The 21,100-nt window shown below is 41.3% G+C and overlaps 1 protein-coding gene across 1 annotated transcript in view; it reads left to right on the forward strand.

Moving 5' to 3' along the window:
- The window catches only part of TENM4 (teneurin transmembrane protein 4), a 326,501-nt gene that overhangs the window by 170,367 nt on the left and 135,034 nt on the right, over nt 1–21,100 (forward strand). The window contains 4 exon segments of the mRNA XM_070942973.1: nt 1,315–1,529; nt 2,647–2,857; nt 18,013–18,114; nt 20,580–20,774. Of these exon segments, the coding sequence (XP_070799074.1) occupies nt 1,315–1,529; nt 2,647–2,857; nt 18,013–18,114; nt 20,580–20,774 (723 nt within the window).

Below are 21,100 nucleotides of genomic sequence, written 5' to 3' on the forward strand. Positions count from 1 at the left end.
GTTACAACGACACTGAAAAAAAGTGATTCATAACCCTTTTTCAGACTTATGACCGCTGCAGCTTTCCCATAGTCACGTGATTAAAATTCAAATGCTTGGCAACTGACTCATATTTATGACGGTTGCAGTGTCCTGAGCAAAATCAACAGGGAAGCCAGATTCACTTAACAACGGTGTTACTAACTTAACAACCGAAGTGATTCACTTAACACCTGTGGCAAGAAAGGCCGTAAATTGGGGCTCTTAACAACTTTCTCCCTCAGCCACAGAAATTTTGGGCCCCGTTGTGGTCATACGTCGAGGACTACCTGTATCAAATTTACAAGCCACTGAGCAGCTTGCAACATAATAAAACATGGAATTAAAAACAATTATAAATTCAGCACCAGATTAAATTACAAGAGATTAAAATGAATTAAAAACACCCACAGTGGTGATGTGGCTTTTCTGTTACTACACCAGCAGTGGTAGTGTAGATAGAGAGTGGTTGTAAGAGAAGAGTAAAGTAGCCTTAAACTCTTCAAAACACTGTTTTAAATTTGGGAGGAAAATTTAATAATGAGAAGATTCAAAGGCTGCAAAGGGTTACAAAGAAAGGTTTTAACTATTACTATATCTGTGTGTCCCTCTCCTTTCTGGTTTTTAATTTCACATTTTCCTACTTTTTCAATAACCACAGACAGATACACACACAGAAGGAAAGACATTTAACTGTAATTGTCTGAATAGGTTCTTTTCTATTTTTCTTTCTGAAAAGATATAAAGATATTTTCCTAGATAAAGACTATGACACATCAATAATAATAATAATAATAATAATAATAATAATAATAATAATAATAATAATAGTATTTACGATGCATTTTTTAATGTTCAGTTGACTGAGTTTCATGTTTAATGAATAAAGTAAATAATAATAATAAGTCAATGATATTTGTGATACATTTTTAAATGTTCAGTGAATAAAAGTAAATAATAATAACTAACAATAATAATAACAGCAGTAACAATCAATTGAAGAGAGCCTTAATACATATTTCTGCCTTCCTCGTTCCTGAAAAAAGGAACATCAAAATGACAGCAGAGGAAGGTTCCTTAACAAAAAAAAAAATTAGTACGAAACATTTTTAAAAAATTAATCTTGATAATAAAAATTCCAAAGGAATAGAAGATTGGAAATTTGTGGTTCCAGCCTCTCAGATTGGAGTGGGGGAAAAAATAATGTCTTGATTGTCCAAAGAGGAGATAATTTTTCAATTAAGAGAACCTTCATTTAACCTAAGTTTTTATTTTTATTTTCCTATATTTCAGCAGGAAAGCCCAGTACGTTTTTTCCCGAAGACAGTTTTATAGACACCGGGGAGATCGATGTCGGCCGACGGGTTACACAGAAGATCCCTCCCAGCATATTTTGGAGATCTCAGGTGTTCATCGACCATCCTGTACATTTGAAATTTAATGTTTCGTTGGGGAAATCAGCTCTGGTTGGGATTTATGGACGAAAAGGACTCCCGCCTTCGCACACCCAGGTGAGGCATATTCTGAGGAGATCTGACCAATGCAAATAAAACTAAAATGATTACTGCTCATGCTTTGAACGTAGGACGCAATACAGGTAGTCCTTGACTTACAACCAGGGGGGGGTGTGTGACACAGGCCCAAGTAGGTAGTATTAGACGCAAACAGTTCCAAAACAAACAGACTTTATTAGAACAGCTAAGAATTAACTCATTCTCAGTGTAGTCCAAACTAAATTAAAACAAATTCTTCAGTCTAATCACCAACCTTGGTATAATTAGGCAAACAGCCAAAGGCTTTTTTTGGCAAAAGTTCAGAAGCAGAAGACGCCGACCAGGGATAAGTGCAGCAAGACAAGAACAAGTCTATCAACGTTGTTTTCCGATAAAGAGCCCAAGAGCTGTTAATGGTATTTTAAGCCTTATGGGAGGGGCCAATCATCTCCTGGCCTTACTCCTGAGTCGTCCTCTTTGCTGTAGCTGCTCTTGCCTTCTGGCAGCTCTTCTCATACGTGCACTAGGAACAGGCTTCTCCTGTTCCTCTGCCTCTCTGTTGTCAGCCTCTGGAGGCTCCGGAGTCCGCACATCATTCCCAGATGGCCCTGGCCCCATCTCTGCCTCCGACACAGAGTCCTCATCCGGGCCTTCCCCAGCCTCCAGGACTGGCCCCTGTTCTACCTCAGCCTCATCGCTGTCCGACTCCTTTGCCAGCTCCTCAGGCTGCTGGCGGACCACAACAGGTGGGATTCAGCCGGTCCGGATCGTAAAGTCGTAAAGCGGGTCAACCCATGTGACCTACCTGATTATAGGTCTGTTGCAGCCATCATTAAACGAACGGTGGTCGTTTTAACACATACAGTCATTAAGTGAACATGATAGTCATTCAGTAAATTCATTGTTTACTATGGGCCAATTTGGCTGAAAACCAGAAGTAAATTCCAGGGTTGGCGGTTTTTTTTTTTTTTTGGCCACGATGCGAACTGGTAGTAAAGGTAAGTAGAACCCACCCCAGATGGTTACTAATCGAATTATTGTTAAGTCAAGGACTATCTGTAACCAGGACCTGAAATTATTTGGGTGGGTCTCTATTTCAACACACGTGTTCTTCCCATTTGTGTGTGTTTTTCAGTTTGACTTTGTCGAGCTGCTGGACGGACGGAGGCTTCTGAGTCAGGAAGCCAGGAATCTGGAAGGTCCACAACGACAGCAAAAGAGCTTTGTGCCGCCGGCCAGCCATGAGACGGGATTCATTCAGTATTTGGATTCTGGAATGTGGCACCTGGCTTTTTACAACGATGGAAAAGAATCCGAGTTAGTCTCCTTTCTCACCACCACTGTTGGTAAGGGCATCTTATTTATTTATTTATTTTAATTAATTTTACAACAGCACAACACAACACAACATACAAAACACAAACACACAATCTGTGTTTCTTTTTACATATCAGCTTCGTTCCTCTTACTTTCTACATTGCCCATTTTTCTCATCCTTTATTATCTTTATCTTTATCGCCCCTTTATTTCTAGTTTTATTCATTTATAGTATTTTACACATTTGTCACATCATTTATTCATGTTTACTTTCCCTAATCTCGAGCCAATCGTACCACTTAGTCCATACTGGATAATATTCTGTATCTTCCTTTTCTTTTCTTTCTTTCGTTAATTTATCCATCTCCACATAGTCCAGGATTTTCTTAATTATTTCTTCCTCTGTTGCAGTGGTGGGTTCCTCCCGGTTCCGCCGAGCCGGTAGCAGTGGCGATATGATGTCACTGAACCGGTTCTGACCCCCGCCACCCTGCCCCCCCCGTGTTATTCTTACCTTTTATTTGGCCCCAGCCCCAATCTATTCGCTGCCTCCCGAGTCCCAGCTGATCGGCTAGAAGGAAAAAACTGTTTTAAACTCTTGCTGCAGGCTTCAAAAGACCGCCCTACAGCTGATCAGTGTTAAAAGGCAGTGTGGTGGTAGACCGGTGCCTCCAAAAACAAATGAGTAGACCGATGCCTGCAAAAATAAATGGGTAGACCAGTGCCTTCAAAAACAAATGAGTAAACCGGTGCCTCCAAAAACAAATGAGTAGACCGATACAGCTCTGCAAGCAGTTAAAACCCTGGTAGACCAGTACCTCTGCTAAATCCTAAAGAATTGTCACATGACCCTCAAACCACACCCACAAAATAAGCCACGCCCACAGAACCAGTAGTAAAAAAATTTAGAACCCACCCCTGCTCTGTTGGTACCTTTTCGTTTTTCCAGGACTATGCATAGACTATCCTTGCCGCTGTAATTATATGCAAAATCAAATATCTAATTTCTTTACTGTAAAAACATCTCTGGTTTCAAGTCCACATTGTAACCAATTATCTCTTCTATCCAACTTCTAATTTTAGCCCAATATTTTTTCGCCTTAGGACATGTCCACCAGAGATGGTAATATGTTCCGGGGACTTTTTTTTACATTTCCAACAATTTGGAGAGTTGTTAGGAAACATTTTAGCAAGCTGTCCTGGTGTAAAATGCCATCTGTAGAACATTTTTAACTGGTTTTCCTTGAATGCCGTTGATAGAGTCAATTTAATGTTTATTTCCCATAATTTTTCCCCAAAATTATGGCTACAATATAGAATTGGAGAAATGGGGAAAATGAAGGGCATCTTAAGTTTTACCGATAGAAGGGAATATCTGTAGCTGAGGGCTGAACTGAGAAGCCCTTGGTGCTAGCAACACTGATGATGTTACCTACTTGGGTAATGAAATGTCTGCAAGAAAAACACCAAGTTCAGAGAGCACCAAGGACCCCACAGTCGTCCTCCTCCTCCTCCTCCTCCTCCTCTTCCTCTCCCGCTTCCTTCTAGCACTGATGCTGTTACCTAGTTTTGTAATGAAATGTCTGCAAGAAAACAACCAAGCTCAGAGAGTACCAAGGACCCCGCACAGTAGTGGGTTTCAAATTTTTTTACTACTGGTTCTGTGGGTGTGGCTTGGTGGGCGTGGCATGGCTTGGTGGGCGTGGCAGGGGAAGGATACTGTAAAATCTTCATTCTCACCCCAATCCAGGGGAAAGTTACCACAAAATCCCTATTTCCTCCTGATCAGCTGGGACTCGGGAGGCAGAAAATAGATGGGGGCGGGCCCAGTCAGAATTTTTACTACCGGTTCTCCAAACTACTCAACATTTCTGCTACCGGTTCTCCAGAACTGGTCAGAACCTGCTGAAACTCACCTCTGACCCCACATCTATGATTTTCAGATGGCTCAATTTATTTTATTTTTTATTTCCAATTTCTATACCACCCTTCTCTCTGAGGACTCAGGGCGGTGTACAGCCAGAATTAAAAACATGCAATACAAATATTAAAAAACAATTAAAATATATATAAATTTGGCCCAAAAATTAAAAATCACAACCAATTAAAACATTTAAAAATTTCTTCTTAAGCCAGCCCGGCTTGCTGGAAAAAATGGGTTTTAAGGGCACGGCGGAATGAACCAGATCCTAACTCTGGATCCACAAAAGAATGTTTGCTCTCTTCATCCCTTGAAATAACCACACAACTAAGGAGAACCATAGCTAATTAACATAGAATAACAGGTTGGAAGAGAGCTTAGAGGTCTTCTAGTCCAACCCACTTCTGAAGCCGGAAACCCTATACCACTTCATAGAAATGGCTGTCCAATCTCTTCTCGAAACCCTCCAGTGATGGAGCATCCACAGCTTCTGGAGGGAAGCTGATTAATTGTTCTCACTGACAGGAAATTCCTTCTTATTTTTTGGTTGGATATTGGGGGGATGAAAAGAAGTATCTTAATTGAATATTTAATGCCAAATAATATGGACTGCATTTTCAAAATGGCTGCATCTCCACACCGTCCTTCTCTTCCCAATAAATCTATCCATGCCGGACACTTTTCAGTTTGAAGGGTTAAGTTTGCAATTGGATTGATCAAATACTGTTCTTGGAATGGGTGACATTGAAATACGGTGTCTTCTTTTGGCTATCTAGGAATTCACACTTAATCCAAGAATTTCTTAAGAGTTGCAATATATCGTGGTTTGGCCACTACTCTCAGTGGTCAATTTTCTTTTTCACTGGATTGAAACCTGAGTATGTTGTTATTGGAAGAAGCCTCATTTGATTATTGTGTTCATTTTGATATAGCTTATTTCTTTTCTTTTTTTAATTTTTTTTAAATAATTTAAAATTTAAATAGCTTATTTCTTTTAAAACAAAACATTACTAAATAGCAGGAGAGGCTCTCATTAAAATCACATAGGTTAACCCTCTCTACAACGACTTTATATTTCGAGACAACTAACTATGTTGAATAACTGCTAATACACCTTGTTGTAATTCACAGACTTTTCTATCAAAATTTACACAAAGTTCTCAACCACGGGGATTGTTTAATGGTCTAATTTTTTTTCCCCCCAGATTGCCAAACGATACTTCGTTGTGAGAGTGACATTTCTCCTTCTTCCCCAAGCAGCTTTAGTGTTGAGTCTCAGCTGTATTCAATAACTACCTGAGAACCATTGGCTGTAATTTGTCTTGGCAGGTTAATTAAAAGTCTAGTTCTTATTAAAGCAAAGTCATTAAGGGATGCCATATAGCATTTATTTATCCGTTTATTACTTACCCTGAGAGTTGATTTAATCTCTGGTTGAAATGCAGCGATAGTATAGGTAACCCTCGACTTATGGCTGTTTGTTTAGTGACTGTTCAGAGTTATAATGGCATTGACAAAAGTCACTTCTGACGGTTGTTCACACTTCTTGTTACACAATCAAAATTTGGACGTTGTTAACACTTGCAGAATTTGGATGCTAGGATTGTTGCAGTGTCCTGGGGTCATGTGAACTAAAGGGGAAGCCAGATTCACTTAACAACCACGTTACTAATTTAGCAGTCACAGTGGTTCACCTAACAACTGTGGCAAAGAAGGTCGTAAACAGAGGTGGTATTCAGCCGGTTCGGTTGGGTTGGCTGTGGAATTCTGGGAATTATAGTCCATATACCTACCTGGAAATTGTTGAGGTGTGAGATCCTTATTTCCAGACCTGGGTGTTGATCTATGCTGAACAATAAAATAAAAATGTATAGTTTGTCCTATCTTTAACTCGTGTGTGAGACCACCTTTGAGTGTTACGCACCACTTAAACCAGTGTTTTTCAACTTTAGCAAGTTTAAGTTGGGTGGACTTCAACTCCCAGAATTCCTCAGCCAGCTATGCTGAGGAAATTCATGCTCAGTTTCACCAGGATGAGGAAGATTCCTAGATATATTTTGGTGCCTTTTATTAGAATAAAGACAAGAGATCAAGTCCTGCGCAATTTAACACAAGATTGAAAATGGATAATGCAGATATAACTGTTCTGAAAGAAATTGCTATTAGAATTCTGCATAAGAGTTCTCTTTGATCTGATTTAGAGTTCTGTCTCTTTAGAGACAGAAGACATTATACTTATTTTTCAGAAAGACATAGATCTTTTTCAAAAGTAGACTCAAGAATGTATGAATTTAGCTATATTCTCACCCAGAACTGTGAAATTCAGCAATTTAGACCAGTGTTTCTCTATTTTGATGACTCTAAGAAAAGTGGACTTCAACTCCCAGAATTCCCCAGCTGGAATGCTTAAACATCTTAAAAGCTCCGAGACTCATTCATAAACCTTCCATATCTCCCACCCTTTACTCTTGACTCTTGATGGATCTCTCTAACAAATAAAGTCACCAATAAACTAATAAAGAGAGGTTTTTTTCCTCCAAAGAGCAAAACTGAGAACATTTACCTTCCTTCTTCAAGTGACCTCTCCTGAACTTCTTGACACCTGAAAATTTACAGTGGGCCATAACCATTTTCGGCCAAACTATGACAAAGTGGCTAATATACATTTGGCAGGAAACACAAGGAAGAAGCAACAGAGGAATGGCTTCTCCTCGTAATAAGTCCCTTCCATTCCCTGTCCTTGCAAATTATAGCAAAGGAAGACCAAGGTCTCTCCCCGCCCTCTCTCCCCCACTCCCTCTCTCTCATTCTCTCTGTGTCTCTCTCTCGTTTTGTCTCTTTTTGTCTTTCTCTTTTTTCTTTGTCTCTCTTTCCTCTCTCTTTTTCTCTCTTTCTCTGTCTCTCTCTTTTGCTCTTTCTGTCTCTCTTTTTCTGTCTCTTTCTCTCTCACTCACTCTCTTTCTCACTCTCTCTTTTTCTCAATTTTTCTAATTCCCTCTCTCTCTCTCATTATCTCTGTGTCTCTCTCTCACTTTGTCTCTCTCTTTCTTTCTCTCTCTTTCCTCTCCCTTTCTCTGTCTCTCTTTTTCTGTCTCTTTCTCTCTCACTCACTCACTCTTTCTCACTTTCTCTTTCTCTCTCTCTCTTTCTCATTGTCTCTTTCTCACACACTTTTTCTAATTCCCTCTCCCTCTCTCTCTAATTCTGTCTGTGTCTCACTTTGTCTCTTTCTCTGTCTCTCTTTCTCTCTCTCTCTTTCCTCTCCTTTTCTCTGTCTCTCTTTTGCTCTTTCTCTCTCTTTTTCTGCTTCTTACTCACTCACTCACTTTCACTTTCTCTTTCTCTCTTTCTCATTGTCTCTCTCACTCACACACACTTTCTCTAATTCTCTCTCTCTCTCTCTCTCTCTCTCTCTCTCTCTCTGTGTAATGAATTAGCTTCCTTGCAAATGACTTTGGCAGCATTTTTGTAACACAGATGCTCTTCCGTAAATTGCCTGGTGGATTCACCTCTGCCAGATATACCGTGATTTATTTGGGACAATCTGGTCTTGAGTAGAACAAAACAGCAAGCCAAAGGAGAGCTGAAGTCAGCACATCTGGGCTAGCGGTTGGCCTAAAACCCTGTTCAGAGATGGCAGGGAAATAGCCGAGCTTCTAGGAATCTTTTCAGCAGTTCCTGATGTCAACTTTGGAGAACCAAGATGTTCTGACCCAGCTCCTCAAACATAACAAACCCTCTGAAGTGAACTCAAAGATTCCTTTAATTAGGAGTGCCGGCAGCCCCGGCAAAAAGTTTCTCTCTCAACGCAGGTTAACAAGGCCGTCTGGCCGGAAGATAAATAGTTGTCTGCCACATCAATTCATCTCCACCGCCTGTCTTTTATCCCCAGAGCTCGGGTGGGGCTTCGCTAGCAGCGGTGGCTCTTCCTTCCCAAGGACTGGCCCATAGATTTCCACTGCTCTCCTCTCCTCTGCCTTCTGTGCATCCATTCATCAGGCACTGGACCCAGCTGTTCCTCCTCTTCCTCATCAGCCACCTCCAGACCCGGGGCTGTTGACTCTCCATCTGAGGGCTGACAGATGGCCTAGGCTCCACCTCCATCTTTCTCTTCTGACAGCTCCGTTCCCTTTTCCCCTCTGAGCTCTCAGGTTGCCTTGATGCTGACCCTGATTCCCACACCTCCTCCTCCTCCTTCTCCTCCAATTCAGCTGCTGGAGGGGCCGGCGACCGACAGGCCACAACGCAAGAAGCCCAAACTGGAGCCACGCACAAAGTCAAAACAAATAAATAAGTAAACCACAATAAATCCCTATAAATAAATATATGGATTACCTCAAGCTACAGACGTGTTTATGGAAGGCGAAGGTGGATCGAGTAAGTGTTTAGAATAGCCGCCCAACTTCCCCCTTACGACAAATTTTCTATTTTGAGACTTTAATTCAGAAGAAACCAAACATGGGAATTTTGTGGGTTGATATCCAGGAGCACAAATAGTTCATGACTCACGACCAGAATGGAGCCCAAAATTTCTGTTGCTTAGCGAGACAGTTGTTAAGTGTGTTTTTCCCCATTTTGCGACCTTTCTTGCCACAGTTGTTAAGGGAATAACTGCAGTTGTGAACTTAGTCACACAGTTGTGAAGGGAACCTGGCTTCCCCATTGACTTCACTAGTCAGAAGGTTGCCAAAGGGATCATCTGATCTCAGCACACTGCGACCGTCATAAATACGAGTTCGTTGCCAAGCGTCTGAATTTTGATCAGGTGACCATGGTAGATGCTGCAACGGTCGTAAGTGTGAAAAACAATCATAAGTCACTTTTTTCACTTTGAGCAGGCACCAAACAAATGGTTGCAAGTCGACCTACAATCATAACTGGTTCCCAAATTTCCATTGATATGTGAGTCACTCCTGTTAATGTATAAATACTGATTTTTCCTCCTACACCCTCTTGTCTCAGCCCTCAAATGAGACAGATAATAATAATAATAATAATAATAATAATAATAATAATAATAATAATAATAATAATAATAATAATAATAATTTTATTTCTATACCGCCCTTCTCCCGAAGGACTCAGGGCGGTGTATAACCCCATAGCCTTTTCTTTCTTTCTTTCTTTCTTTCTTTCTTTCTTTCTTTCTTTCTTTCTTTCTTTCTTTCTTTCTTTCTTTCTTTCTCTCTTTCTCTTTCTTTCCTTTCTTCCTTCTTTCTTTCTTTCTTTCTTTCTTTCTCTCTTTCCTTCCTTCTTTCCTTCCTTCCTTCCTTCCCTCCTTCTTTCTTTCCTTCCTTTCTTCCTCCTTCCTTCCTTCTTTCTTTCTTTCCTTCCTTCCTTCCTTCCTTCTTCCTTCCTTCCTTCCTTCCTTCCTTCCTTCCTTCCTTTCTTTCCTTCCTTCCTTCCTCCCTCCTTCCTTCTTTCTTTCCTTCCTTCCTTCCTTCTTTATTTCTTTCTCTCTTTCCTTCCTTCCTTTCTCCCTCCCTCCCTCCCTCTTTCTTTCTTTCCTTCCTTCCTTTCTTCCTCCTTCATTCCTTTCCCTTTCTTTCTTTCTTTCTTTCTTTCTTTCTTTCTTTCTTTCTTTCTTTCTTTCTTTCTTTCTACCTCTCTATCAATCACAGTTGATCAATTCCCCCCGTCTTTCACTTTAGGTAACTTCACTTAAATCCAAGCCCTTCAACAAAAGGCTCATTGACTTGACATAATGATTTTTCCCTTCAGGGTCCAAAAAAAAAAGAAATGTTTACATAATTTTAAACTTCATTCTGGAGAGGCAGCAGCTGCAGCTCAACTTTTTCCAAAACCCAAACTCCTATATTTTCCTGACAAAGGCCTCCAGGGTTATGCAGAGTTTGTCTAAAGACACTTCTGATCATGCAAACCTCAAGAAACTCAATCCTGGAGGGTTTTATAGTCTTTTTTTTTTTTTAAGACAGAGCATTCTCTATTAAATATACAATATTTGGGGAATAATCTGTGCACAGCATGCTTTGTTCCTGTTTCACATTATAAAGGCGTTTTGCTTCTATTTCCATGTGAGCAGAATAGTGGGAGATGGACATTGAGATGGGCGGGTCCATCCACTGTAGAATAGAATAGAATAACAGAGTTGGAAGGGACCTTGGAGGTCTTCTAGTCCAACCCCCTGCTTAGGCAGGAAACCCTACACCACTTCAGACAAATGGTTATCCAACATCTTCTTTAAAACTTCCAGTGTTGGAGCATTTACAACTTCTGCAGGCAAGTTGTTCCACTGATCAATTGTTCTAACTGTCAGGAAATTTCTCCTTAGTTCTAAGTTGCTTCTTTCCTTGATTAGTTTCCACCTGTTGCTTCTTATCCTGCCCTCAGGTGCTTTGGAGAATAGCTTGACTCCCTCTTCTTTGTGGAAGCCCCTGAGATATTGGAAGACTACTATCATGTCTCCCCTAGTCCTTCTTTTCATCAAACTAGACCTACCCAATTCCAGCAACGTTCTTTATGTGTCTTAGCCTCCAGTCCCATAATCCTCTTTGTTGCTCTTCTCTGCACTCTTTCTAGAGTCTCCACATCTTTTTTTACATCGTGGTGACCAAAATTGGACAGCCATTTGTCTGAAATGATAGGATTGGACTAGAAGACTTCCAGGGGCCCTTCGAACTCTGTTACTCGTGTTATTCAACATGCCTGGAGAATTACGAATAACGCATACTGGGTAGAGGGCCTTTAAAATATATAACTTTTAATATGGTTTTTTTTTTCCATATTATCGCAGCTTCTTACAAGTGTGGCACGAGCATTGCTTCAGCCTATCACCCAAGAGAAAAAAGAGAAGCCCTTAGTAATTAATCCTAATGCTACCCAATAGATAAATGAACGAAACAATTCTGGAACAGTCCCTCTTCTCCTAACCAGTCCAGCCAGCTGGTGGATAGATAATTATTCTAAAATTAAGGAAAAGAGGAAAGATCTATTGGGAATCGAGCCAATTGGTCCATCTCTTTAACATGTATAATTGTATTTTTTTTTCTTCGTCAAAGAAAATGTGTAGATAATTTGCAGGTTGCACCAAGAGAGCTTTAAGAAGGATGTTAAAGTAAGATCAGAATTAGCAAGGCCTGACTTGCCAAATAGCACAATTGTGCTATTCTAAGGTTAGTTTTAGGGGTGCGGAGGCTCAGTGGCTAAGACACTGAGCTTGTCGATCGAAGTACCGGCAGTTCAGCGGTTCGAATCCCCAGTGCCGCGTAAGGGGGTGAGCTCCCGTGACTTGTCCCAGCTTCTGCCAACCTAGCAGTTCGAAAGCACGCAAAAAATGCAAGTAGAAAAAATAGGGACCACCTTTGGTGGGAAGGGAACAGCATTCCGTGCACCTTTGGCGTTGAGTCATGCTGGCCACATGGCCATGGAGACGTCTTCAGACAACGCTGGCTCTTTGGCTTTGAAACGGAGATGAGCACCGCCCCCTAGAGTCGGGAACGACTAGCACATATGTGCGAAGGGAATCTTTACCTTTAAGGTTATTTTTGGAGAAAAAGGAGATGGTTGGGTTAAAAGTAAGACAGCCATGCATCTCTGAAGCAAATGCCAGCTATATTGAGGGACCTGGAGGTCAGCTTAGTATCTGGAAGATCTGTTCCTACTTATGACAATTTGCATTTATGTGCAAATAGATTGTTGAGGGTGCTTCAGTGGGAGATGGATCCTTGACACGTCTAGTTTAAAAGTTTCTTGGGTTGAAGAATTAATGATAGTGAAGGTCAGTTGAGGCCAGGTTAAGCGAGTTTTAGCTTTTCGTAAGTAGGTTCCCCAAGAAAATATTCAGGATGGGGACCATAACAGTCTCATCAGACTATGGCTAGGACAGAAGGCAATCAACAAGGATGATGAAGAAAGTTTCTAAACTTAAGGAATTCTGAGCTACTTGAATCTAGTCATGGAATTGATCAATTTCCTATTGTTCAGCAAAGATTTGCATAGCCTTCCTCCTCCTCCTCCTCCTCTTTCTCTTCCTCCTCCTCCTCCTGTTTTCCGCAGTCTACACTCTCTTCTAGCACTGATGATGTTACCTAGTTGGGTAATGAAAGGTCTGCAAGAAAACAACCAAGCTCAGAGAGCACCAAGGAGTCCTGTCCTCCTTCTCCTCCTTTCCACAAACCCCAGTCCTTCTAGCACTGATGATATTACCTAGTTAGGTAATGAAACGTCTGCAACAGGGGGTGGGTTCTAAAATTTTTTACTGCCGGTTCTGTGGGTGTGGCTTATTTTGTGGGCGTGGCTTGGTGGGTGTAATGTGACTGGGTGGGCGTGGCCAACTTTTTTTTTTTTTACTTTTAAAAGCATTTTTTCTACAACTTTAAGAGGTTGCAGAAAAAAATGCTTTTAAAAGCCTCTGACGATCAAGCAACTCAGTTGGGATCGCCAGAGGCTTTTAAAGGCATTTTTTTTCCTACAGCCTCTTTGGCTGAAGAGGTTGTAGAAAAAATGCTTTTAAAAACATCTGACGATCCCTGCTGAGCCGTGCGATCATCAGAGGCTTTTTTTTTTTACTTTTAAAAGCATTTTTTCTACAACCTCTTCGGCCGAAATAATGCTTTTAAAAGTAAAAAAAAAAAGCCTCTGATGATCGCACGGCTCAGCAGGGATCGTCAGATGTTTTTTAAAAGCATTTTTGATGCTTTTGATGCTTCTGATGAGGTGGGTGGGGTAAGCAAGCGGCGACCGGGCCGGGGACCAGTTCGGGGGCGTGGCCAGCCAATGTTATTACCGGTTCTCCGAACTACTAGAAATTTTTAGTACTGATTCTTGCGAACCGGTGCGAACCGGGAGCAATCCACCACTGATCTGCAAGCTAACAACCAAGCTCAGAGAGCATCTAGGACCTGACAGTCCTCCTCCTCCTCCTCCTCCATCTTCCACTCCACAAACCCCACGCTCTTCTAGCACTGATGCTGTTACCTAGTTAGGTAATGAAATGTTGCAAGAAAACAACCCAGCTCGGAGAGCATCTAGAGACCTCACAAAAGAAATGACTTTTTAGGCCTGACCAGTCCTTCTCCTAAATCATCCCCATCCGTGTTTTAGAAAGGCCCACTATATTTATGACACCTTCACGAAATATATCAGCAATTTCCTTTTTATGTACTGGGTAAGAGGCAAGATACTTGTGACCTATGGTTTGCTTGCTTCAAAGACTTTTAAATCTTAAATATAAGGAGCTGTTCTTCCTAACCTGTCATAATGAAAAATGAGCCCAACAACGCTAAGACTTCTCGCCTGTAATTACATCCCATTTTAATTCAACGTACGGTATATTTATGGAGGATCAGAAACAATAACATTCAAAGGCAGCCTTGCCGTTTTGTCATTTTCGTCAACCTCGCGTACCCAAGTACATCCTGTCTTCATGAATATTTTAAGAAATTGTCAAACGTGGCTTTTGATTTTTTTTAGGGGGGACAAATGTTAATAAGCCAAGAAAAGGATGAATAGTTAGAGCTGCCATTAAAAGAACACTGTGGGTGTTAACTTGCAGTTTCCTCCCTTTAAAAAAAAATATTTTGAAGGTGAGAAATAATTGATACTTGGAGGAAGTTTGGAGTTAAATAAAAATATCAAGCAAAAACTATCATTGTACAGGTAAGTTATGATGGCTCATAAAATGACATGCTTATTCACCTTGGTAGTTCACCAGTTTTAAAAAAATATTCCTTCCTTTCCTTTCCTTTCCTTTTATTTAATTTGTATACCGCCCTTCTCCCGAAGGACTCAGGGCGGTGAACAGCCAACAATAAAATACATACATACAAAATTTAAAAAACAGAACTAAAATCAAATTAAATAATTTGGCCCAGACAGATTAAAACCCCAATCAATTTAAAACAGATTTAAACTTTGAAAATTAAAAGATATTGAAAATATTAAAATATTAAAATTGTTTAAAAATTGTTTAAAAAGAGGGAGAAAGATAGGCCAGGCCCGCCTGGTGAAATAAAAAGGTCTTTAGAGCGCGGATCATGTTAATATATTATTATTATTATTATTATTATTATTATTATTATTATTATTATACTATAATAATAATAATAATAATAATAATAATAATAATAATAATAATAATAATAATAATAATAATAAAAATTGCTCAAGAACAATTGTTCTTGAACAATTGCTCAAGAACAATTTTAAACTTAATGCCATGAAAGCGAAGATACGAAAATCCACTGACAATCCAAACTGCCGACTTTGCAACGACAAGGTTGAAACTGCTTCACACTTAATATGTGAGTGCAGCAAAATCGCACAAACTGATTACAAAGCTAGACACGATCGAGTTGCTAAATTAATCCACTGGTCATTATGTAAGAAATATGACATACCTGTATTCGAAAAGTCATGGGAGCACAAAGTGGAAAAAGTTATCGAAAATGAGACAGGGAAGACCTTGTGGGACTTTCGAATACAGACGGATCGTCATTTGGAACACAACACGCCAGATATCACAGTTGTTGAAAACCGAAGTTTACAGTTTATAGATATTGCTGTACCAGGAGATGCCAGAGTCGAAGAAAAAGAACTGGAAAAAAAATCACAAAATATCACGACCTGGTTATCGAAACTACACAGCTATGGATGAAACCTGTAACAGTGATACCCATTGTCATTGGGGCACTTGGTACCATGTCCAAGAATTTTACAAAACACATCAAGAAATTACAACTTCCTGCAATAACACCAGCGGAACTGCAAAAAACTGCGCTACTCGGAATATCGTACATCTTAAGAAGGTACTTGGTTGATCCCTAGGACGCTGGCAGCAACCCGTATCAACCATTAGCACCAGTCAGTCGTATTTGTGACACATTTTTAAATGATCAGTTGACTGAGTTTTTTTTATTATTATCTTTATTCATTAAACATGAAACTCAAGTCAACTGAACATTAAAAATGCATCACAAATATCATTGACTGGTGCTAATGGTTGATACGGGTTGCTGCCAGCGTCCTAGGGATCAACCAAGTACCTTCTTAAGATGTACGATGTTCCGAGTAGCGCAGTCTTTTGCAGTTCCACTGGTGTTATTGCAGGAAGCTGCAATTTATTATTATTATTATTATTATTATTATTATTATTATTATTATTATTATTATTTAATCTTTAGTGAGATTCACAGCCTTTGAGGCTGGTTAATAGCTCAGCAGCTCGAGTCCTAACCAAGGACCTAGGAACTGTTAAGGTATCGTCGGAGGATGTAAGCTGTTCTGAGTAAGGTGGTTTTTTTGTAGAGTCAAAATGTTCAAGTCCGGCAAATTTAGAATTTCTAAATAGCAGGGTAACCCTTTGGGTATTGCTCCAAGGGCTCCAATTACAATCGGGACAACACACAATTTCTTTTTCCATAGTCGCTCAACTTCAATTTGCAAATCCCGGTACTTTGTGATGATGATGATGATGATGATGATGATGATGATGATGATGATGATGATTATTTAGTGGAAAGTTGAGATTTGCTGAAATAAAACAAAATATAATTACAAACGTAAAAGTGCTAATCTGTTGATTTCTCACATATAAGTTTTGATTATCTGTCATCGTTATTCTTCTTTGTTTTCTCTCAAAGTAAATAGAAATAGAATGCTTTCCAAAATCTGGAGCAGGTTTCTATTCTTTTCTTTTTCTCCAGAAAAAAATGGGGGGAATAATACCAAAAAGAATCGAAAAACATTAGGACGTATTTTAACACACTTTTATATATATGTTTATGTAAGTTTTCACGGGTATATATGTGTGTACAGTTAATATCTCGGGTTTCTTCCCGTGTAATTGTAAACATATCCCTAAAAGGGTAGTAGCGACGTTTCGACGAAATCACATTCGTCATCTTCTGGCTAAAGTTCTCGGTTTGGTGCTTATGGGCAAACTGTGTGAACGTAACTGACATTTTTCTATGAAAAGAGGCAAAGGTGCATTCTGATTGGTCAACAGTGCCGTTGTACAGCACTTCCACCCAATCAAAATACAGCTACATCATCAGCCAATCAGAATACAACGGTACTGTTGACCAATCAGAATGCACCTTTGCCTCTTTTCATAGAAAAACGTCAGTTAACACAGTTTGCCCATAAGCACCAAACCAAGAACTTTAGCCAGAAGATGACGAATGTGATTTCGTTGAAACGTCGCTACTACCCTTTTAGGGATATCTTTACAATTACACGGGAAGAAAACCGAGATATTAACTGTACACACACACACACACACACACACACACACACACATATATTTGTGAAATACATTTTGCAAGCAACGCATTTATAAAACGGGTCGCTTTTAAAACTTTGTTTTATGCTACTGAAAAATTTTAATTTAAGTGAAATAGTAATTACTTCCTTCCCTCCCTTCCTTCTTAATTGTTCTATTGATTTATGGCGCTTTTATGCCACTTAGTTTAGGCAAATCTGAGAGCTCACCAAAAAGCAATACAGCACATCCAATCGATAAAAGTTCACAATTTACAATCCATAATCAATTCGGCGTCAGTAATAGCGTGAAGCAAATTAAAATAAACAGCGCTTGGGTACACCACAGGAACCTAATCCTTTCTAAATCCTCAACTGCTTGCTTAAACTGCCAGATCTTTTTAAGTGTTCAAAATATATTTTTCTGATCTTAATTCTGAGGGTAAGTGATTCCTTAGGAGGGACACCCCCGGTCTAGAAGCAAACTGGCAACCAGTGAATCCTCCAGGAGCTGACGAGACTAGGGCCTTCTTCTGTTAGTACTCAGACTTTGTACCAGCTAAAGTTTTATACCCTAAAGTTCCTGTGTAATCTCCAAGGGCAGTCCCACATCGAGTCAGTTACAGTAATCCAGGCAAGGGGAGACTGACGTGAGAAGGACCATTGCCAATGCCTCTGTTCCAGAGGTGAAATCCAGCAGGTTCTGGAGAACCGGTAGCGGAAATTTTGAGCAGTTCAGAGAACCGGTAGCGGAAATTTTGAGTAGTTCGGAGAATCGGCAAACACCACCTCTGGCTGGCCCCAGAATAGGGTGGGAATGGAGATTTTGCAATATCCTTCCCCTAGAGTGGAGTGGGAATGGAGATTTTGCAGTATCCTTCCTTTGCCACGCCCACCAAGCCACACCCACCAAGCCACACCCACAGAACCGGTAGTAAAAAAAATTGCTCTGCTCTGTTCCATCAGCAAATGTCCTTTGAGGTTTAACTTTGCCCTTTTCTACATTATCTTCACTTTTTTTCCCCTCTTTTCTTCTTTCCATAGAATCGGTGGAAAACTGTCCCAGCAACTGTTACGGAAATGGGGATTGCATTTCTGGAACCTGCCATTGTTTCCTCGGATTTTTGGGCCCTGATTGTGGACGAGGTAGAGACTTAATTTTTTTGGTTAACTTATCATTATTGACACAGGTCCTAAACAAACTTGGGAGTTTTGGTTCAGACGCTTTCTGAGCAAACGAACGGGCTGAAGGATCAACCGCTCCATTCTTCATGAAGTTCTGTCTCAAAGAGTCGCTTGACCAGATCAGATACACCTGAATTTGACACGCCCTGCTAAATTTCATTATTTTTAATCTCAGTCGGTGTGGTTTGGTGCGTTGTGTGAACCCAGCAAGTCTGATTATTTCTGTTGTGGCCTGTCGGCTGCTGGCCCCTCCATTAGCTGAATCAGAGGAGGGGGAAGAGATGTGGGAGTCAGGGTCGGCATCAAGGCAACCAGAGAGCTCCGAGGGGGAAGAGGGAATGGAGCTGGCAGAGAAAGACAAAGGCGGAGACTGGGCCGTCCGTCAGCCCTCAGATGGAGAGTCAACAGCTCCCAGGTCTGGAGGTGGCTGTTGAGGAGGAGGAGGAACAGCTGGGTCCAGTGCCTGACGCACAGATGCACAGAAGGCAGAGGAGAGGAGAGCAGTGGAAATCTATGGGCCGATCCTTGGGAAGGAAGAGCCACTGCTGCTAGCGAAGCCCCATCCTAGCTCTGGGGATAAAAGGCAGGGGGAAAAGATGAATAGATGTGGCAGACAATTATTCATCTCCCGGCTGGACGGCCTTGTCAGCCTGTGGTGAGAGAGAAACTTTTTACTGGGGCTGCTAGCGCTCCTAATAAAGGAATGTTTGAGTTAACTTTAGAGAGTTTGTCATGTTTGGAGAGCTGGGTCAGAACAATTTCTTACAATTGTTCTGTCCCCGTCTCACACACACACACAAACAGACAGCCAGGGGTTAAATAAAACTGGCAGACAACAAATTCTTTCGATAAAAGGATTGGTAGCAACCCAGTAGCTGCTTGCCAAGAACTTTACCCATAAAGGGAGGGGTTGTTCCTCCGACAGATAAACCCAAACAAGATACACACAGCTCAAGAATTGTCAAGTCCAGTCCGTATTAAATCCAAGGCAGATATCGTTGTTGCAAAGATACAATGTGACTCGCTAGTAGTTAGTTTTGTCCGTCACAGAGTCTGAATGGCCACCTCACCCCCTTTTATCCCCTGTGGGGTGTGGTCCAGTGACTCAGCTTAATCTCTGGCACACCTCCTTTTCTGCTGCGTGCGCTTGTCTCTCCGACGCTGGCGTGGATCCAGCCAAGACTTATCTCCGTCACTGTCCGACTGCGAGGAGATACCTGGCTCCTGGCCAATCTCTTCTCCTTCGGGTGGCACCTGAGGCATTGCCAGAGAGGAGGGTCCTGGAGAGGGAGGCCTGGCCAACTCCTCTCCTTCATGTTCGGAGCCTTCTCCCTCCGATAAGTCAGCCTCGGGGGTCAGAGTCACAACAATAGTTTAGTATCAAAGCCATGGTGGCACAGTGGTCAGAGTGCAGTATTGCAGGCTAATTCTGACAACTGCCAGCAGTTCGATCCTGACCGGCTCAAGGTTAACACAGTCTTCCATCCTTCCAAAGTCGGTAAATTGAAGACCCAGATATGTTGGAGAAAATATACCAATTCTGTAAACCGCTATAAAGCACTATAAAACCATATATAAGTCAAAGTGCTATTGCTATCAGAGTTCCTTAAAGTTCCTTGGTCATTTTAAGCTGTCTGGATTTCAGTTCCCAGAATTCCCCAGCCTCACCATTTCTCCTCCATTTCCCTCTCTCCTTCTTTTTTTGGCTACCACATATGTGCAAACAGGGAGGTTAATCACCATCAAAAGCATTGTCTGTTCTGACAATAGCAATGCCAGTGACCTCAGGCCTCAGCCATTCATAAAGTGGCCTCTAAGCATCTCCTATCCTTGGCTTAAGACTGAGAGGTTATCTCCCTCTCAGGCTTAAACTAATTTAAGCCACTGTTAGAAACTTCCTAGCAATGAGGATAATTAACCAATGGAACAGCTTGCCACCAGAAGTTGTGGGTGCTTCATCACTGGAGGTTTTTAAGACTGTTTTGCGACCTTTTGACAAGCAAAGTCAGTCTCAGGATCCTCGGACCACGAAACGGAAGAAACGCAACAAATCACCAGTAGACAACGTTTTGCTTTGGGATGATGGTTTACGACTGATGGTCGTGTCGAGCGTGAGGGCGAGCTCAACAGTCAGTGGGGAAGCCAGACTCGCCTAACAACCATGTTACTAACGTAACAGTGATTCGCTTAACAAGCGTGGCAAGAAAGGTCGTAAAATGAGGCAAAATTCATGCAATGAATGTTTCACTTAGCAACAGAAATCTTAGTCTCCATTCGAATGGTCTAATTTGAGGAACTACCTATAGTCCATTTTAAATTCCCTTCCGTTGTATCTGATCTCGGGGATCGTCTCAAGCTGTCAACAAACCTTAATCGCGCTTCTAATGACCCTTCTTTTTTTTTTGCGTTGTCGTCTTCCTTCTCAGCGTCTTGCCCAGTGTTGTGCAGTGGGAACGGACAGTACATGAAAGGACGTTGTTTATGTCACAGTGGGTGGAAAGGAGCCGAGTGCGACGTCCCCACCAATCAGTGCGTCGACGTCTCTTGCAACAGCCACGGGACGTGCATCATGGGAACCTGTATTTGCAACCCGGGCTACAAGGGAGAGAGTTGTGAGGAAGGTAATTTCCTTTAAGATTCCGTCGGTACTTTCCCCACAGCTGGATAAATTTCAGAATGCCGGACGTTTGTTTGATTTACTTGGTATGGTCGGTGCTGATGGGAGTTTTGGAGAGAGGATCTACCAAGCGGTGATCCCCTAGACTAGAGCAGTGTGTCTCAACCGTGACAACTTTAAGATGGGTAGATGACAACTCCCAGAATTCCCCAGCCAGTACGGTCATCGTTTCAGACCAAACAGAGGAACAGAAGTAGGAGCAACCTCCGATTTCCTGCAGGCTTCCCCATTGAATTTGCTGATGGGAATCTGGCAGGAAGTGTCAGAAAT

Source organism: Pituophis catenifer, unplaced genomic scaffold, assembly GCF_029215685.1.
Source record: "Pituophis catenifer annectens isolate HBS135680 unplaced genomic scaffold, rPitCat1.0.hap2 SCAF_4, whole genome shotgun sequence".
NCBI classification, from domain to species: Eukaryota; Metazoa; Chordata; class Lepidosauria; order Squamata; family Colubridae; genus Pituophis; species Pituophis catenifer.